At 41.5% G+C, this 21,382-nt stretch overlaps 1 protein-coding gene across 1 annotated transcript; it reads left to right on the top strand.

Moving 5' to 3' along the window:
- Positions 1 to 769: 769 nt before the first annotated feature.
- LOC124028714 (zinc finger protein OZF-like) lies at positions 770 to 15,808 on the top strand. Its single transcript, XM_046340696.1, has 4 exons — positions 770 to 987; positions 1,775 to 1,886; positions 10,359 to 10,607; positions 14,802 to 15,808. Exons 2-4 carry the CDS (start codon positions 1,784 to 1,786, stop codon positions 15,806 to 15,808), a joined length of 1,359 nt encoding a protein of 452 aa, XP_046196652.1. The 5' UTR covers positions 770 to 987; positions 1,775 to 1,783.
- Positions 15,809 to 21,382: the final 5,574 nt, after the last annotated feature.

The following is a 21,382-nucleotide window of genomic DNA, read 5'->3' as shown; positions in this document are numbered from 1 at the left end:
CTGATCGCGGTGGTGAACGGTAGCTGACAGTGTCGGCATTAGAGACTACCTGTGGGAGCTTCCTGCAGGAATTTGTAGTCTTGCTGAGGATGAGTTTTAGTACTGTCGAATTCCTTGCCTTTATGGTCATTGTGATCAATTGCACTGCACTGATGGGAGTGGAAATCACATAAAATAGATGTGGTAGTTGCAGCATACATATTTGGGTGTGAGAGATTTTAGTAAAGATTTTATTTTAGTGGTTCCATCCTCAAGGCAGACGGCCTGGTGTAGGATCGTTTAGGGCCAAAGTAGTGGGATGGGGTGGTGAGTTTTGGGGGATAGTGTGTATAGGTGCAGGATTAAATGGTGCAATTTAAGATTTTCCCATTCTCCTTTTCCCAGTTTTTGTGACCTAAATGTGAAATCCGTACCAACCTGCGATAGGCAGCAATACGCAAGAATGTCTTGTCTGCCAAAAATGTACACACAGAAGGTGTCTCCAAATATGTTTATGTCAACCAAGATAGACCACATCTTGTTGTTTCCAATGGGAGTCATAGTGGGCAGAGCCAAGCACGCGCTAGTGATATCCTATTGGCGTGTTCTAGCAAACCTGAATATTTCCTTTAGGCAACGCCTAGTCGGTGAAGCGCTTGTGCGCATTAACTCAATTTGCCTTTGGATTCCTAAGCAAACGTTGTCCACTCTGTTCATAACAGATTGTAGTTTGAGGAACATAAAACTGTATTGAGATAACATGTTTAATGAATGAGAAAATATGCCGAATTTCGGCCAAAACCCATATCGTTCCATCTTCTCCCGCTCTCTGTCAGTGGGCTTTCCTCTCACTACCATATTTATACATCCAATGAAATATATGTCGCATTGTCCTGTCTGTGATGTCGCATTTGCTCTGTTGCAGTGGTGGAACAGGAAGTTCCGGGAAGGCGCCAGAATTGTGTGGTGAAGACGATATATTTAGTGTCCGTTTCACATGTATTACAGGTATGTAATAGCACGTTTACACTTTGTAATATAGAAAGAACATGTCATAACGTGCTGGCTAACACATCATTTATGGTATTATCACGTTTGGTAAGGTTTTACGTGTTACTTTTGTGTCAAGCCGAGTGAGCATAACTATTTTATTAGTCAAATAGCTAGAGACTTTGGGTTTGACTAATTGAATGAAAATCATTTAGTAAAGCTAATTTCATTTAAAAAATCTAATTATTTGTGATTTTTGAGTTCGTTATTGTTTTTGTGTAAAATTCACGGGATGGTAAAATGGCGGCTTCCCTTCTGTCTACGTCAACTGAATTCATTGCAGGCAGCGCGGGTGCACTTATTATTATTATTATTATTATTATTACATGTGTAACAATATTCAGACATTCAGGTGTTTCTAACTTTGTCTGTAATTGTTTCTATAGTGTGAAAATGGGAAATACAATATATTTTTTTCCGAGGTGAAACCATACGGTGAAGACATGGTTATTCAGGAACATACATAGTAAATAGTGCTGTTTAAACTGCATGCTTTATCAGAAGGATGATAGCTAAATATTTACCAGGAAAAATATTAAGCAAACAACCCAAGCATTAATTGTGAGGCAGGTGAACTACTGTTCTGTGAAAATTATTAAAACATTTTTTTTGACTTAGGTCAAGTCTGAGGTAGGTAACATCAACAGTGAGGACAAACCCAGCTTGCCTCTCTCCTTATACACTGAGTCCAAACCTTCAGTCACTGGGTCCTGATTGTGACAGTGGAGCCCATTTTGCACTGCAGGGTCCAGAGATGGCATCAGTGAAGCTGGAAGACTGCAGTCAAACACTGGAGCTGAATGTCAACATTAAAGATGAAGAAGAAGAGGAGACGATTGGGAAATCTGTTTATGATGGTAAGAGCAGATTCTATCTTCAGGTTGATTCTATAATTCTGACTCACACGTCCCTGAAGAGCTCCAGACTGTTGTTCATTTCAACTTCAAACTGTGTTGAAAGTTGCTGTAGAACTGTGTTTTATTCACTGGGCTATCTGGAGTGTTCAGAGTAGACTTTTATTATCTTTTGAAATTTCTCCTTTATTTAACCAGGTAGGCTAGTTGAGAACAAGTTCTCATTTAAAACTGTGACCTGGAGTAGACTAAAGAATTGAAATAGACAAACTGCCAGTGTTCTGAAGTTCTATGAAATGATCAGGAGAAGTTGGGGTAACACTTTACTGTAGGTGTCCTTAGTCATGTGTTAATAAACCCTTTTATACAGTGCCTTGCGAAAGTATTCGGCCCCCTTGAACTTTGCGACCTTTTGCCACATTTCAGGCTTCAAACATAAAGATATAAAACTGTATTTTTTAGTTAAGAATCAACAACAAGTGGGACACAATCATGAAGTGGAACGACATGTATTGGATATTTCAAACATTTTTAACAAATCAAAAACTGAAAAATTGGGCGTGCAAAATTATTCAGCCCCCTTAAGTTAATACTTTGTAGCGCCACCTTTTGCTGCGATTACAGCTGTAAGTCGCTTGGGATATGTCTCTATCAGTTTTGCACATCGAGAGACTGAATTTTTCCCCCATTCCTCCTTGCAAAACAGCTCGAGCTCAGTGAGGTTGGATGGAGAGCATTTGTGAACAGCAGTTTTCAGTTCTTTCCACAGATTCTCGATTGGATTCAGGTCTGGACTTTGACTTGGCCATTCTAACACCTGGATATGTTTATTTTTGAACCATTCCATTGTAGATTTTGCTTTATGTTTTGGATCATTGTCTTGTTGGAAGACAAATCTCCGTCCCAGTCTCAGGTCTTTTGCAGACTCCATCAGGTTTTCTTCCAGAATTGTCCTGTATTTGGCTCCATCCATCTTCCCATCAATTTTAACCATCTTCCCTGTCCCTGCTGAAGAAAAGCAGGCCCAAACCATGATGCTGCCACCACCATGTTTGACAGTGGGGATGGTGTGTTTAGGGTGATGAGCTGTGTTGCTTTTACGCCAAACATAATGTTTTGCATTGTAGCCAAAAAGTTCCATTTTGGTTTCATCTGACCAGAGCACCTTCTTCCACATGTTTGGTGTGTCTCCCAGGTGGCTTGTGGCAAACTTTTTTTTTAAACAACACTTTTTATGGATATCTTTAAGAAATGGCTTTCTTCTTGCCACTCTTCCATAAAGGCCAGATTTGTGCAATATACGACTGATTGTTGTCCTATGGACAGAGTCTCCCACCTCAGCTGTAGATCTCTGCAGTTCATCCAGAGTGATCATGGGCCTCTTGGCTGCATCTCTGATCAGTCCTCTCCTTGTATGAGCTGAAAGTTTAGAGGGACGGCCAGGTCTTGTAGATTTGCAGTGGTCTGATACTCCTTCCATTTCAATATTATCGCTTGCACAGTGCTCCTTGGGATGTTTAAAGCTTGGGAAATCTTTTGTATCCAAATCCGGCTTTAAACTTGTTCACAACAGTATCTCGGACCTGCCTGGTGTGTTCCTTGTTCTTCATGATGCTTTCTGCACTTTTAACCGACCTCTGAGACTATCACAGTGCAGGTGCATTTATACGGAGACTTGATTACACACAGGTGGATTGTATTTATCATCATTAGTCATTTAGGTCAACATTGGATCATTCAGAGATCCTCACTGAACTTCTGGAGAGAGTTTGCTGCACTGAAAGTAAAGGGGCTGAATTATTCTGCATGCCCAATTTTTCAGTTTTTGATTTGTTAAAAAAGTTTGAAATATCCAATAAATGTCGTTCCACTTCATGATTGTGTCCTACGTGTTGTTGATTCTTCACAAAAAAAGACAGTTTTATATCTTTATGTTTGAAGCCTGAAATGTGGCAAAAGGTCGCAAAGTTCAAGGGGGCCGAATACTTTCGCAAGGCACTGTAACACCTATAAAATAACAGTAATGAGTAACGGCATACAGTCTTATGAAACTAGTTCATAATGGGTGTTTATAGATGACTGTTTATCCTGTTGTCATATGCGCTAATGTCTACTGTTAATAACAACTGGTATTACATGGTCTGCATGACAACTTATGTCCTATTCTATTACATGCTACATAAGTGTCTGCATACCAGATGTTATAATGGGGTGTTATATCATTTACCAATCTCTTTGTCACATTATAAAATGGGTTGTTTGGATCCTGGATGCTGATTGGTTGATAGCAAGGAGTTATCACCAATATTCATGCATAATATCTGTTAGCAGTTCCATTCGTTTTACCACATCCACTGTCCCACAGCCCAGCCAGTCAATGTATAAACCTCCCTTGGAAAAAAGCGCCTCTGGATAATATTTCTCCATGCTACTAGCCTATCTGACCTGTGCAACATGTTGCATCCACTGTGCCATGCATATGAACGTGACGAGACTGACAGCTTCTCCGATCCAGGCCAATTCATTTATCAGGATCATTCTAATGATATATCCATCGAATTGGCAATAGAAGCAAAGGTAGAAGCTAAAACAAATGAAAATTCACATAGTTTGCTGTCATTTCAGCTGCTTGATGTGATTGTGTGTTAGCTTTAGTTTACTAGCTAGCAAGCAAAGGAGAATATTAGCCTAGCTATCCCATAACTACACTACATGACCAAAAGTATGTGGACACCTGTTAGTCGAACCTCTCATTCCAAAATCATAGGCAGTAATATGGAGTTGGTTCCCCCCCTTTGCTGCTATCACAGCCTCCACTGTATTGGGAAGGTGTGGTAGCAATACTATAGGAAGAGCGAGACTAGATTCTTTGTAACAGCTTTATTATAAGCTTTGCAAAAATGAAGCAATCAACCATCACCAAGAAAGGTTCAGAGTTGAAAGCTTAACAAACATAGTCAGGTCTCTGCTTTTTATGGAGAAGTACATCCTTTCTGTATACGTGGCAGTGAGCAGATAGTGTGTATAAGGTCATTAGTTGTCTGTGCAGATTTAAGAGGTTGATAGCCCGAGGTCTCCACCGTCTAACTGTATTCCCAACAGTAAACACTATAATGTGCTTCTTTCTGCAAGTTTCCATACATGTGACTTCCTGTAGATAGTAAACCCGCGGGATGTCACATGCTGCAGTTTCACCCAAACAGACCTTAGTTATGGCTTATGGCTAAGTCCCACAAAGACAAGTTTGTATCAGGTTAGAAATCACACTAGCATATAACAAGAGACTATTGTTTAAGCAGTAAAACATGGGATAACCATGACTAATTACGTAATTTTCCACAACAGATGCTTTCCACTAGATGTTGGAACATTGCTGAGGGGACATGCTTCCATTCAGCCATGAGCATTAGGGAGGTTGGGCACTGATGTTGGGCGATTAGGCCTTGCTCGCAGTCTGTGTTCCAATCCATCCCTAAGGTGTTCGATGGGGTTGAGGTCAGGGCTCTGCGGGCCAGTCAAGTTCTTCCACATCGAATTTGACAAACCATTCCTTTATGGACCCCTGCACGGGGGCATTGTGATACTGAAACAGGAAAGAGCCTTCCCCAAACTGTTGCCAAAAATTTGGAAGCACAGAATCGTCTAGAATGTCACTATGTTGTAGTGTTAAGATTTCCCTTGACTGCAGCTACGGGCTTAGGCTGAACCATGAAAAACAGCCCAATCCCATTATTCCTCCTACACCAAGCTTTACAGTCGGCACTACGCATTGGGGCAAGTAGCGTTCTCCTGGCATCCGCCACACCCAGATTTGTCCGTCAGACTGCCAGATGGTGAAGCGTGATTTATCACTCCAAAGAACGCGTTTCCACTGCTCCAGAGTCCAATGGCGGCGAGTTTTACATTACTCAGCCAACGCTTGGCATTGTGCATGGTGATCTTAGGCTTGTGTGCGGCTGCTCGACCACGGAAACCCATTTCATGAAGCTCCCGAGTAACAGTTCTTGTGCTGACTTTGCTTCCAGAGGCAGTTTGTAACTCGGTAGTGAGTGTTGCAACCCGAGAAGAGGTCATTTTTACTTGTTGGTGATCAAGCCTAGAGGTCACCGATTTATGATTTTTCAACACAGATACCGATTATGGAAGGAACAAAAAAAGGCTGATACCGATTAATCGGACAATTTATTATTTATTTATTTATTTATTTATTTTTGTAATAATAATAATGACAATTACAACAACACTTATTTTAACTTAATATAATACATCAATAAAATCAATTTAGCCTCAAATAAATAATGAAACATGTTCAATTTGGTTTAAATAATGCAAAAACAAAGTGTTGGAGAAGAAAGTAAAAGTGCAACATATGCCATGTTTATTTTACCTTTATTTAGGCAAGTCAGTTAAGAACAAATTCTTATTTTCAATGACGGCCTAGGAACAGTGGGCAGAATGACAGATTTGTACCTTGTCAGCTCGTGGATTTGAACTTGCAACCATCCGGTCACTAGTCCAACCACTTTGGCTACCCTGCCGCCCCAAAGCTAATGTTTAAATTCCTTGCTCAGAACATGAGAACATATGATAGCTGGTGGTTCCTTTTAACATGAGTCTTCAATATTCCCAGGTAAGAAGTTTTAGGTTGTAATTAATATAGGAATTAAAGGACTATTTCTCTCTCTACGATTTGTATTTCATATATCTTTGACTATTGGATGTTCTTAATAGGCAATTTAGTATTGCCAGTGTAACAGTATAGCTTCCGTCCCTCTCCTCGCTCCTACCTGGGCTCGAACCAGGAACACATCGACAACAGCCACCCTCGAAGCAGCATTACACATGCAGAGCAAGGGGAACAACTACTCCAAGTCTCAGAGCGCAGGACGTTTGAAACGCTATTAGCGCGCACCCCCTAACTAGCTAGCCATTTCACATCGGTTACACCAGCCAAATCTCGGGAGTTGATAGGCTTGAAGTCATAAACAGCATTGCGAAGAACTGCTGGCAAAATGCATAAAAGTGCTGTTTGAATGAATGCTACGAGCCTGCTGCTGCCTACCATCGCTCAGCAAGACTGCTCTATCAAATCATAGACTTAGTTATAACATAAAAACACACAGAAATACAAACCTTTGGTCATTAATATGGTAGAACTGAAACTATCATCTCGATAACAAAACGTTTATTCTTTCAGTGAAATAAGGAACTGTTCCGTATTTTATCTAACGCGTGATTCCGATTGGTTAGACCAGCATTGAATCCTGTTTGAGCGCACATAGAACAGATTTACCGCTTCTTAGACTTGCTTTCAATGAGAAGATCTATAAGATTTTGGTTAAGATTTTGTATGAAAGATACTTATAATTCACAGCAGACAGTTTTCATTGTGTAGAGACCAGTGTCTGGCCCTACTGGAGCCATCTCTCCCTGCTACTGTATAGAACAGAAGCATTAACTCATGCTCTGGAATGCTCTTTAGGTTTAATCACCAAAAAGACATAGTAAATCTCCTGTCAGTGTTATCTCCCAGAGGTCCACTTTGAGACCTCTGGGAGATAACAGGAGAGAGAGACACAGAGAGAGAGACACAGACAATAAGCCCAGTAGTATGTCTTTCAAAGTAATGCTGCTGACAGTCACCAGTGAAAGGTAGCTTTGGATCCAGTATACAGTTCCTGTGTAACCTACAATGGATCCAGTATTACAATTCCTCTGTAACCTACAATGGATGCAGTATTACAATTCCTCTGTAACCTACAATGGATGCAGTATTACAATTCCTCTGTAACCTACAATGGATCCAGTATTACAATTCCTCTGTAACCTACAATGGATCCAGTATACAGTTCCTGTGTAACCTACAATGTATCCAGTATACAGTTCCTGTGTAACCTACAATGGATCCAGTATACAGTTCCTTTGTAACCTACAATGGATCCAGTATACAGTTCCTTTGTAACCTACAATGGATGCAGTATACAGTTCCTTTGTAACCTACAATGGATCCAGTATACAGTTCCTGTGTAACCTACAATGGATCCAGTATACAGTTCCTTTGTAACCTACAATGGATCCAGTATTACAGTTCCTGTGTAACCTACAATGGATCCAGTATTACAGTTCCTGTGTAACCTAATGTATTGGTGAATTATATTAATCATGCATTTGTCGTGTTGTTGCTACCATTAATGCGATTATGGCTATTCATCTAATACTTACATACCACGGTCAATTATTACGCGGTTAAATTAACCATATAACAATTGATTAAGTAGTAACCTGGGGCACCATGGGAAAAGTTTATTTAACGAGTTACCGTTTCCCAAATTAACTCAAATGTAGATCAGGATATCTCGATATCCTACCCGTCATCATATTAATCAATTATTAATTATTACCTCATCAGTCTCATAATGAACGTTTCAATTAATTATTATTTATTTACTAACTAATGAAATAAATCACACAGAAATACATAAACACACACACAGGATGATTATAGAATACTAACATAATGCAATGAAAGGTCCCTAGTGGACTAACACGATATGACGGCTTTGTAGACAATGGAAAGAGGTGGGGACAGATAAAGAGCGGGAAAGACAGAAGTGACCCTCTACATACAGTTGATAACTATGCTCATGGAAATTATAATACTTTGCACATGAACGGCAGCTCAGTCGAAAATAATTGCTATGTACGTATTTACGCTTGTATGTCTTTGTTGTCTCTCTGTTGAAATCGCTGGTCCTTCTGTGGAGAGTAGTTCAACAGAAGTCTCTGGTTTGTAACTCCGAGGTCACAATGTCTTTTGTAGTTGTATTAGGCTTTTGTTCTGGAGTGTTCGCTAGAATTGATACTACAAGAGTACCACACTGATGAGAGGAATATGTTCTTCTCGTCTTGATGAGAGGAATATGTTCTTCTCGTCTTGATGAGAGGAATATGTTCTTCTCCTCTTGTCTTGATGAGAGGAATATGTTCTTCTCCTCTTGTCTTGATGAGAGGAATATGTTCTTCTCGTCTTGATGAGAGGAATATGTTCTTCTCCTCTTGTCTTGATGAGAGGAATATGTTCTTCTCTCTTGTCTTGATGAGAGGAATATGTTCTTCGTCTTTGGTCGAGTTTACTAGACTATTTTACATATACAGCTGCAGACTGTGAATGTGTAGTCTTGTCTTCTTCGTTGTTGAACGTTTCAGAGTTTCTAACCATTTCGTACGGTTTAGCTCACGCTGTCGGTCACGCTGTCGGTCACGCTGTCGGTCACGCTGTCGGTCACGCTGTCGGTCACGCTGTCGGTCACGCTGTCGGTCACGCTGGTCTCAATGGTTGATTAGTCAGGGTTCAGCTCACGCTGTCAGTCACGCTGGTCTCAATAGTTGATTATTCAGGGTTCAGCTCCCGACCATTTTAAATGCCAGTAGCAACGCGGCAATGTACTGGTCTAATAGTTTTAACCATTACCTGACGTCCGGCTTACGTCTGCGTGCTTGGTCTAATGTACATTTAGTTAACGAGTGGTTTTATGCACTCACAAAAGTGGGTGTTCCATGACGCCGAAATAACGCCTGTGCTCTTGCGGGTGTGGTCACTGACTGGGTAGAACTTTCATATGAAAAACTATTCTCATTTAGAAGGCTATCATCACATTTCATCTCCTCACAAAGAGTTGAATATTTAATCATATAAGTCTCCCCAACATTTAGATGTGAATCTGATAACTGTAAAATATACATTTCAGAGATACAGTTATGTTGTTCTACTGTCCTTAGTGACATCACAAATGAGCAATGCATTTAACAGGATTGTTCTTTAAGGACCCATAGGACCATTCCAAATGATTGGATTACAGAAACATTGTTTCATTATCCAGTCTGTTGATGTTGGGAGTTTGAGGGAGGACTCACTTTGTTCCACAGAGGTTCTCAACCTCATTATTGCATGACATGGAAGAGAGAGTTTCTGTAAGGTATTTACGACCGTCATCAAACTGGCCAACTTCACCCCATTCCCCCTTCCTCTCTGGTGGGGGGGGGTTCTCTGATTGTTACCCAGAAGGAAAATCATGACACATTGAACTGCATCCATCTATTCTGCCAACAATGTCTTACTGTACATCATGGAATGTTGAGTTTAATGGACCTGTTTTTAAAACGTCTTATGAAGTGGGTTTTGTAGCATAAACTGTGATTTTTTAAAATATTTTTGACTGATATAGTGATTGCCTGTTTGTTTCATATCTGCAAAGTAGTGAAAACGCTGTCAGTTCCACTTTAAGTGCACTTTACATTGTGTAATTTAAAGTTTGCACTTGTTTAATGTGAACGAATGTTTTGTTATCAATGTTTAGCTACCTGATCTATTGTAATGAGATACTTGAAAAAAATAAAAATATATATATTTTTTAAAGAAAGTGCCTGAACTGTCAAGACAATAATTTTTGTGTCTGTTTCTCTTTATTACCACAGGTCGACTCAGGTCAAGTCTGAGGCCTGTAACATCACCAGTGAGGACAATCCCAGCCTGCCTCTCTCCTTCCAAACTGAGTCCAAATCTACAGTCACTGGGTCCTGATTGTGACAGTGGAGCCCAGTTTGCACTGCAGGATCCAGAGATGGCATCAGTGAAGCTGGAAGACTGCAGTCAAACACTGGAGCTGAATGTCAACATTAAAGATGAAGAAGAGGAGGAGAAGATTGGGGAATCTGTTTATGATGGTAAGAGCAGGTTTTATCTTACTAAGTTTGTTGTTCATTCCAACTTCCCACTGTGTATGAAAAGTTGCAGTAGAACTGTTTCATGATGAACTGTTTCAATGAGAAGGTAGATGTTATTTCATGCTATTGACACTTGCATGGTTTGACACCAGGATTGATTTTATTCACTGGGCTGTCTGGAGTGATCCGAGAGGAGACTAAAGAAGTGAAGTAGACAAACTACCAGTGTTTTAAAGTTTTATGAAATGAGTCTGTAGTTACTAACCCCTGTGATAGTGAGTGGAGGATGATATGAAATGAGTCTGTGTAGTTACTAACCCTTGTGATAGTGAGTGGAGGATGATATGAAATGAGTCTGTAGTTATTAACCCTTGTGGTAGTGAGAGGAGGATGATATGAAATGAGTCTGTGTAGTTACTAACCCTTGTGATAGTGAGTGGAGGATGATATGAAATGAGTCTGTGTAGTTACTAACCCTTGTGATAGTGAGTGGAGGATGAGCTTAGCACACCTGGATGATACAATATTTGCACATTTATTATTTTTAAAATTCTTAAAGCTCTCTTAAGTTGGTTGATCATTGCTAGACAGACATTTTCAAGTCTTGCCATAGATTTTCAAGCCGATTTAAGTAAAAACTGTGACTAGGCCACTCTGGAACATTCAATGTTGTCTTGGTAAGCAACTCCAGTGTATATTTCGCCTTATGTTTTAGGTTATTGGTTATCCTCCTGCTGAAATGTGAATTTGTCTTCCAGTGTCTGTTGGAAAGCAGACTGAACCAGGTTTTCCTCTAGGAGTTTTCCAGTGCTTAGCTCTATTTAGTTTAATTTTATATCCCCAAATTAACATCCAAGTCCTTGCCGATGACAAGCATACCCATAACATGATGCAGCTACCACCATGCGAAGAGTGAAGAGTGGTACTCAGTGATGTGTTGTGTTAGATTGGCCTCTTCTCCGGAACGGAGTTGGGAAGGACGCCTGTATCTTTGGAGTAACTGGGTGTATTGATACATCATCCAAAGTGAAATGAATAACTTCACCATGCTCAAAGGGATATTCAATGTCTTTTATTAAAACATTTACTCATCTACCAAAAGGTGCCCTTAGAAAACCTCCCTGATCTTTGTGGTTGAATCTATGTTTGAAATATACTGATTGACTGAGGAACCTTACAGATAATTGTATGTGTGGGTTACAGAGATGAGGTAGTGTGGTGGAATATTCTATTCAAGTAAGAGACTTGGTCATTTCTTTAAAAAAATCATATTTTTTAAATATTTATTAATTATTGCCATAATGACACCAGTCAGCCCAACAGTCTTGACTGTTGAGCTGAGCAGCCTAACAGATAATGATAAAACCGTGACCTTATATAGGACTTAAAAATGCTAAGTCAGGCTTGGTTCCAACTCCCATAAGCCACCTTGGTTATTTACACAGGATGGGGTTTTACCCCCAACCCGGCTTAGTTTCCCAGATGCCAGGAAGATGAGACAATGAGGCATTGTTCTAAACTCTTCCAGACTATCTCTATCTCTATCTCGGGTCACACACACCACATATCGTCTATGGAATGACAGCTTTAGGTAATTATCACCAAGTCATTGTCAGCCCAAGCTATCTAGCAAAAACCAATTTCCTTGACCCTATGCCCAGACTAACTGCAGGAAGCTAGACTGGAAACCATCTCTTTATTAGTTGCCAGCCCAAGCTTCAAAAGACTCCTCTCAGTTAACTCAGAAAGGGAGAGAGAGAGAGTCCTAAGAACCTTACTCAGACCATCCCGTTCTCACCACATCCCTCTCTGACATCATCACTCTGCGCCATTAGGATTTATTTAATAAAACTACCATTTGGTGCTTAAATGTAACAATCTTGTAATCCTGCTACCACAGTAGTCATTCAAAATGAATTGTAAACACTATTATTGCCCACAGAATGAGTCCACACTGCTTATGTGACTTGTTATGCAACATTTTAGGCCGCAACAAAGATTGCATTTCCGCTTTTCCTTTTAAATTAATTTGTAAACATTCAGAAAAAACGTAATTCCACTGGTGTTATGGGGTACTCCACTGGTGTTATGGGGTACTCCACTGGCGTTATGGGGTACTCCACTGGCGTTATGGGGTACTATACTGGCGTTATGGGGTACTCCACTGGTTATGGGGTACTCCACTGGCGTTATGGGGTACTATACTGGTGTTATGGGGTACTATACTGGTGTTATGGGGTACTATACTGGCGTTATGGGGTACTCCACTGGCGTTATGGGGTACTCCACTGGCGTTATGGGGTACTCCACTGGCGTTATGGGGTACTCCACTGGCGTTATGGGGTACTCCACTGGTGTTATGGGGTACTATACTGGTGTTATGGGGTACTATACTGGTGTTATGGGGTACTCCACTGGTGTTATGGGGTACTCCACTGGCGTTACGGGGTACTATACTGGCGTTATGGGGTACTCCACTGGCGTTATGGGGTACTCCACTGGTGTTACGGGGTACTCCACTGGTGTTATGGGGTACTCCACTGGTGTTATGGGGTACTCCACTGGTGTTATGGGGTACTATACTGGCATTATGGGGTACTCCACTGATGTTATGGGGTACTATACTGGTGTTATGGGGTACTCCGCTGGTGTTATGGGGTACTCCACTGGTGTTATGGGGTACTATACTGGTGTTATGGGGTACTCCACTGGCGTTATGGGGTACTCCACTGGCGTTATGGGGTACTATACTGGTGTTATGGGGTACTATACTGGTGTTATGGGGTACTCCACTGGTGTTATGGGGTACTATACTGGTGTTATGGGGTACTATACTGGTGTTATGGGGTACTCCACTGGTGTTATGGGGTACTCCACTGGCGTTATGGGGGTACTCCACTGGCGTTATGGGGTACTCCACTGGTGTTATGGGGTACTCCACTGGCGTTATGGGGTACTCCACTGGCGTTATGGGGTACTCACCTGGCGTTATGGGGTACTCACCTGGTGTTATGGGGTACTCACCTGGTGTTATGGGGTACTCACCTGGTGTTATGGGGTACTCACCTGGTGTTATGGAGTACTCCACTGGCGTTATGGGGTACTCCACTGGTGTTATGGGGTACTATACTGGTGTTATGGGGTACTCCACTGGTGTTATGGGGTACTATACTGGTGTTATGGGGTACTCCACTGGCGTTATGGGGTACTCCACTGGCGTTATGGGGTACTCCACTGGCGTTATGGGGTACTCCACTGGCGTTATGGGGTACTCCACTGGCGTTATGGGGTACTCCACTGGCGTTATGGGGTACTCCACTGGTGTTATGTGGTACTCCACTGGCGTTATGGGGTACTATACTGGTGTTATGGGGTACTATACTGGCGTTATGGGGTACTCCACTGGCGTTATGGGGTACTATACTGGTGTTATGGGGTACTCCACTGGCGTTATGGGGTACTATACTGGTGTTATGGGGTACTATACTGGTGTTATGGGGTACTATACTGGTGTTATGGGGTACTCCACTGGTGTTATGGGGTACTATACTGGCGTTATGGGGTACTCCACTGGCGTTATGGGGTACTCCACTGGCATTATGGGGTACTCCACTGGCGTTATGGGGTACTATACTGGCGTTATGGGGTACTATACTGGCGTTATGGGGTACTATACTGGTGTTATGGGGTACTCCACTGGCGTTATGGGGTACTATACTGGCGTTATGGGGTACTCCACTGGTGTTATGGGGTACTATACTGGCGTTATGGGGTACTATACTGGTGTTATGGGGTACTATACTGGCGTTATGGGGTACTATACTGGTGTTATGGGGTACTATACTGGTGTTATGGGGTAAGGACTAAACACTTTTCGGGCCTACCACTTTCTGTCCTGATCGGTCCTCCAACTGGTGGTTTAGAATCTACAGATGTGGTATTCATATTCAGATGCTACATAGTCGTAGTAGAATTCATGTTGGTACAACGATATCCAATATCTCGTCATGTATCCATGTGTGGTATTGTGTGTAGGCCAATGACATACATCCTCAAATGTAATCCTGTTAAAATTCAGGCTGAAACACAACTAAATGTAGAAAAGGTCAAGGGATGTGAATACTTTCTGAACACACTGTATATGAAGTCGTATGTATGTCTCACTGACTGGTTCTTCTGATGTTGTTCACACAGGAGACCATGTTGAGACATTCTCTACATCCAGAGAGCAACAGCAGGAAGATCACAGGGCTAAGACGTCTCACCACTGCCCACATTGTGAGGAGATTTTCCCATTTCTATCAAAGCTTAAAATACACATAAAAATACACACAGGAGAGAATCCGTATTCCTGCACTAACTGTGGAAAGAGATTCACAACATCACAATCTCTGACAGTTCATCAGAGAGTGCACACTGGAGAGAAGCCTTACTCTTGCTCTGTGTGTGGGAAGAGGTTCTCTCAACAGATCCACTTACAAACACACCAACATGTACATACAGGAGTGAAGCCACACTCCTGCTCTGAGTGTGGGAAGAGGTTCTCTCAACAGTTCCACTTACAAATACACCAACATGTACATACAGGAGTGAAGCCATACTCCTGCTCTGACTGTGGGAAAACTTTCTCCCGATTGGATACCTTAAAAACACATGAACGTATCCATACAGGAAATAATCCATATTCCTGTACTGACTGTGGGAAGACTTTCTCCCGATTGGATACCTTAAAAATACATGAACGTATACATACAGGAGAGAATCCGTATTCCTGTACTGACTGCGGGAAGAGCTTCACAACGTCAGGGACACTGATAATTCATCAGAGAGTGCACACTGGAGAGAAACCTTACTCCTGCTCTGGCTGTGAGAAGAGGTTCTCTCAACATATCCACTTACAAAAACACACACGTCTACATACAGGAGAGAAGCCTTACTGCTGCTCTGACTGTGGGAAGAGTTTCTCTCAACAGAACCACTTCAGATCTCACCAGCGAATACATACAGGAGAGAAGCCGTACTGCTGCTCTGAATGTGGAAAGAGTTTCATCCGATTGGAAATATTAAAATGCCACCAGCGAATACATACAGGAGAGAAGCCTTACTGCTGCTCTGAGTGTGGGAAGAGTTTCTCACAACTGGGCAACTTAAAAACACACCAACTTATACATAAAGGAGAGAAGCCTTTACTCCTGCTCTGACTGTGGTAAGTGCTTCACAACATCAACTGATGTAAAAGTTCATAAAAGAGCACACACAGGAGAGAAGCCTTACTACTGCTCTGACTGTGGTAAGAGTTTTGCCAGATTGTATACCTTAAAAAACACATCAATGTATACATAAAGGGAGAAGCCTAATCAGTTCTCTCAGACCAACTAAGATTAAAATCATTGCATCACTTAATTCTCAAGAAAGCATAGCACACTATTGTAATCCTATTGTCTCTCAATGTGAGAGAACTGTGCCGAGAAAAGGGAGCGTTCTAGAATGTTAGCCTCTCTTTACTTTACTGATCAGTGTGCACCTGGTCAGTTTTGATGTGTTTTGTTAGCTTCTACTTTACATATATCGAGAGGACTTTGGATTTGCCCTTAGGGTTGAATATCCCCTGAGGCTGGTTGACTGGGTGGTCCTGCTTTCCTCTGCATTTTTCCGTGAGGAATGAGATACAACATGTATCAGATAGAGATGGTGTGATCAGTTCTCTGTGGGAATGAGTTAGTAGACAACATGTATCAGATAGAGATGGTGTGATCAGTTTTCACCATTATTTTGGGGGGATTGTTTTAGCTATTAAAGGACTATTTGTTTAATTATATACAGTTTATGAAACAACTACATGTGTTTTATTACATTGTATTTATAAACTAGATTAGTTATTTTCATCATTGATGATGGATATGTTTAGGTTACTCTATTGAAGCCAACTTCATTGACATGCCAATAAAAAGTAAATGAAATTGTAAATGAATTTGTACTGGTCAAACTCTTTTCTTTTATATTATATCTAACAGTATGAATGGTTCTTATGGTTGTATTCAGTTCTTCATATTAGATCTGACAGTATGAATGGTTCTTATGGTTGTATTCAGTTCATATTAGATCTGACAGTATGAATGGTTCTTATGGTTGTATTCAGTTCTTCATATTAGATCTGACAGTATGAATGGTTCTTATGGGCTGAGTGCCTGGAGTGTTTTTGTATGACTACAGTCAGGAGTTCTCTCTGACCCTGTGATGTCACCAGGACAGAACCACATGTCTCTATCCCACTCCAGGCCAGTTGGCAGTGATGCACATTTAACGTTGGTCTGAACACCACCAATAAACACCATAGAAGAAGAATGCATACTTAGTGACCTCACCACCTCCCCATGCAGGAAAACAATTTATGTGCATTCAGTGACTGCACACAATTAAACTTTAGTTTAGTTGTTAGTACTTTTAATTTAACACCGATGTCAGATTTTGGTTTGTCTCTAGTGATGGGGAATCAAAGCTTCCTGAATCATTGAGGTGTTCCAGCCAATTGTGTCAAATAGATTTATTATTCAAGTCTTTGATCAACACAGTGTACGCTAGTGGCACCTGCTGGTTAAAATCATTTAGAGCAGCCTAATTCTAAAGGACGATGTCCCACACCCTGTAGCGCAGGGCTGTCCAACCCTCTTCCTGGAGATCTACTGTCCTGTGGGTTTTCAGTCCGACCCTCTTCCTGGAGATCTACTGTCCTGTGGGTTTTCAGTCCGACCCTCTTCCTGGAGATCTACTGTCCTGTGGGTTTTCAGTCGGACCCTCTTCCTGGAGATCTACTGTCCTGTGGGTTTTCAGTCTGACCCTCTTCCTGGAGATCTACTGTCCTGTGGGTTTTCAGTCCGACCCTCTTCCTGGAGATCTACTGTCCTGTGGGTTTTCAGTCCGACCCTCTTCCTGGAGATTTACTGTCCTGTAGGTTTTCAGTCCGACCCTCTTCCTGGAGATCTACTGTCCTGTGGGTTTTCAGTCCGACCCTCTTCCTGGAGATTTACTGTCCTGTAGGTTTTCAGTCCGACCCTCTTCCTGGAGATCTACTGTCCTGTGGGTTTTCAGTCCGACCCTCTTCCTGGAGATCTACTGTCCTGTAGGTGTTCAGTCCCACCCTCTTCCTGGAGATCTACTGTCCTGTAGGTGTTCAGTCCCACCCTCTTCCTGGAGATCTACTGTCCTGTAGGTGTTCAGTCCCACCCTCTTCCTGGAGATCTACTGTCCTGTAGGTGTTCAGTCCGACCCTCTTCCTGGAGATCTACTGTCCTGTAGCGCTTGCGCACCGTAGTCTTTTTCCCTTCAAGCAAACCAATGAGGTGGTTGTTTGAAGAAACAAAGTTTCGGACGTCATTGATCACGTCCTTCTGATAAAGTGATATAGGCATCGGCACACTTCTTCCAAGTACACTGCTTAGCGATTACGACGCATGCCTCAGTGGTCTGGCATTAAATGTAACATCACTAATTGTCACCTAAATGCAGTGTTGATTTTAGCATGTAAATCTTGGTGGGGAATACTCCCCCAAAATGTTTTTGATGTATGCCTGCAATGCCACTGCACAATACACATCAATTGCACTATAACGTTGCCCACAAACTGTTAGGGCCTCTACATAAAGCTGTCCCAACATCAGAGCTGTTATTTCAGCAACATGGAGTGAATTCTTACCACTGCTACACCTGGCTATCAGCAGACCTTTGTCTGGCAGTGAAACAGTCGTCCAGCCTAATTTACTCCCTATATAAAACATAGCTGATATGGCTGACTTCCTTAAACAAATGTGGTTTCTATTGACAATTCAGATGTACAAACTACGGCATAAGGGGACGATGAGCGGATAAGAGGCAATCCATAATTTTGATTAAGACATTAATGAGCGAGCCAGGATGGACGTAGTCAATAACTATTTGTTCAGCACTTTTGAAATGTACAGTGACAGAATTCAGAACATGGGCCGTTCTTAAAGTATTCCCCTTGTATACCAAGTCAGAACCGTAGGATAAATAAAGGGGTAATGTATGCAGACAATGAAAGTTTGTACAATATTCGATGATTACATTTCTCTAAAACAGGCTATAGGCTACATGTGCACCACCAAGTCAGTAGGCTAAGTTATGGGGTGGAAAGGGACCAAATTATTAGGGTGAGGCACAGGGGCTACTAACATATTGCTACACAACATACACTTAGTATTACTTTCTTAGCTACAGTATTCATATCTCCCTGGCATATTACATTATTTATGCAGCAGCATTCAAGACATTTTTGGACTCACCTTGTTGTGCCGTGTTCACTTGAACAGGAAGGTAACGCGGCGGTCCTTCTTGTAGGCTCTAGAACGAGGCCAGAGTTCCCGAATTGGAATTCCGAATTGGATTACCGTTCAAAATTATTTCCCATATTTTCCCAGTTGCGAGCTAGTTTTATCGGAGTTCCTTGTTGTCTTGAACTCACTGAAGTCTGAAGTCAACGCAACAGAAGACATGCTGGATTGACATTATGGCCAATGTATTCAAACTCTTCTGGCCCATGGCGTTACCCCGTTTTTTTTTGTGATATCCAATTGGTAGTTACGATCTTGTCTCATCGCTGCAACTCCCCTACAGACTCAGCGAAGGTCGAGAGCCAAGCCACACAAATGTGTTGGAGGAAACACTGTTGAACTGATGACCGAGTCAGCTTGCAGGCACTCAGCCCGCCACAAGGAGTCGCTAGAGCACTATGAGACAAAGACATCTTGGCCGTCCAAACCCTCCCCTAACCCAGATGATGCTGAGCCAATTGTGCCCCACCTCATGGGTGTCACGGCCGGCTGTGACACAGCCTGGGATTGAACCCAGGTCTGTAGTGACGCCTTAGCACTCATTGTTGAATTTGCGATGAACATGTATTTATTTTTTGTTAAACCGGTGGGGCTCAAAACAGGCTCTGCCCTGAAGGACACGTGGCCACTGCCCTAAATCTATCATCACTGCGCTTTCAACCATATAAAAGCACAACAAAGTCCAAATGGGAAAACAATGTTAGATATTTAGTTTATTTATCCAACAACAATGTGTTCTCACTGTGCTTTAGTTGAGTTTGCATTAATCGTACATGGTGCAAGTGGTAAACGCTGTTCAATAAGGTTCTGACTGATTATTACAACAATTATGAAGATTTCACAGACGTATAACCTGCTGTCCTGAGCAAGAATGTTTTGTTTGACTACATAAGAACATTATAGTTACAGTCACCACAAAAGATGTCCATGGATGTTTTATTTGTTTTAAGGTTGAATAAATACTATTACATTCGTTTGTAAGATAACCTTCACTTCTGACTATATACTTTATCACAAAAGTAATATTGAATTGCGTTTAATAATAACATTTGAAGGAGATGTATCTGCTGCTTGGATAGTTCCATATGTGCCACTGGCTTAGTCCTATTCTTTAACTTGGATTATTGGTTGAGATGGAGACGTGAATCGAACATGTCAATTATTGAGGATCCCTCAATCAATGTTCCCTATAATTGTTTTGGGCATTGAGCAAATTTCAGGTCTGCTGAGCAAAAACATTAATGTTGTCAACATTCTGTGCAACTTCCTGTACCTGCTTTAAGTTACAGTTCTAACCGTGGCCAAGTAGGCTACTGTGGCTATTTAATCATAATGTAGGCCTACCAGAGTGGCATACCATCAAAAACAATGGAGAAGAATGCATCCCATAATATTTTAACATGGACATAGCTGTTCTATCATTCAGTCTACAGTAGCAGCAAATGTGTGGTGTTCAATGTAGACCTACATTCCATGAGACTTTAAAATAAAAACATGCAGGTCTTGACATTAACCTGTTTATCCACTTGTCCTTCAGACAAGGAGGTGACTAAACATGTGTTGTTTGATGCAAGAAATCACTTTAGAAAACAAAATGCGTTATTATTCCCATATCATTATCATAAAGAATAGGATTAATTATGCTACCCTCTGCCTATTGGCTACTTGGCTTATTCAAGACCTTCTCAAAATACAACAGTGCCCCTTTAAGAGGTTTTTAGAAAATAAGCTTTTTACCTTACTGGCTTTTCAAAGATGGCTATAAATGCAGACATTTTGTGCTCTTGTAGGAAGCAACCAGTCCCCCATTGTTGACTAGAAATGATCTATAACTGGGATAATAACTCACTAACTACCAAAGCTTATGAACAAAGGTGCACAGGTGGCTACATGCAGCTCTCGCTTTGATCTCAAAACAAGCACATCTACTTGTGACCACTCATACTGTAAACACAGTCCAGTTCAAAGTGAATGGCAGATCCATATATGACAATGGGCTATTTGCATTTAGGGCTACAGCAGCTCTGATTGGTTATGGCGCGATGGTCTGTGTAGAGTAATGACCTGCATATTGTCTGTCAATGCAATAGAATCCTACTCCAATGCGTTCTGTCTTCAAGAACATTTATTACACAGTTTATCATACTAAAAGTCTTTGCATAGTTTGTTTTGATTGAGTATGTTACATTGACATGGCTAATATTGCGTTGATTCGAGCACAATTCCCACAGTAGAGTGAAACGTTGATAGTGTCAACTAAAGGGGGAAACTCTGGGAAGTTGAGTGAAGTTCAATCTTGTGCTTCTCTGCGCTGGATGACATTTCTTCTGCAGGGCTGCCTGAGGGGAGCTGAGTGCCCGAGCAGTCGCACAGATTAGAGGGAACATTGTACTGTTCAAACAGGTGCCATTAATACAGGTAACGAGT

Source organism: Oncorhynchus gorbuscha, unplaced genomic scaffold, assembly GCF_021184085.1.
Source record: "Oncorhynchus gorbuscha isolate QuinsamMale2020 ecotype Even-year unplaced genomic scaffold, OgorEven_v1.0 Un_scaffold_4696, whole genome shotgun sequence".
Classification (NCBI taxonomy): domain Eukaryota; kingdom Metazoa; phylum Chordata; class Actinopteri; order Salmoniformes; family Salmonidae; genus Oncorhynchus; species Oncorhynchus gorbuscha.
The sequence above is the reverse complement of the archived record's forward strand: the minus strand, read 5'-3'. Positions and strand labels throughout refer to the sequence as shown.

What these genes read in the sequence shown, in the direction of transcription:
- LOC124028714 (XM_046340696.1), top strand. Translation starts at nt 1,784, where the DNA reads ATGGCATCAGTGAAGCTGGAAGACTGCAGTCAAACACTGGAGCTGAAT. An exon ending in TGGGAAATCTGTTTATGATG is followed by an intron (nt 1,887 to 10,358) that starts GTAAGAGCAGAT and finishes TTATTACCACAG; the next exon opens with GTCGACTCAGGTCAAGTCTG. An exon ending in TGGGGAATCTGTTTATGATG is followed by an intron (nt 10,608 to 14,801) that starts GTAAGAGCAGGT and finishes TTGTTCACACAG; the next exon opens with GAGACCATGTTGAGACATTC.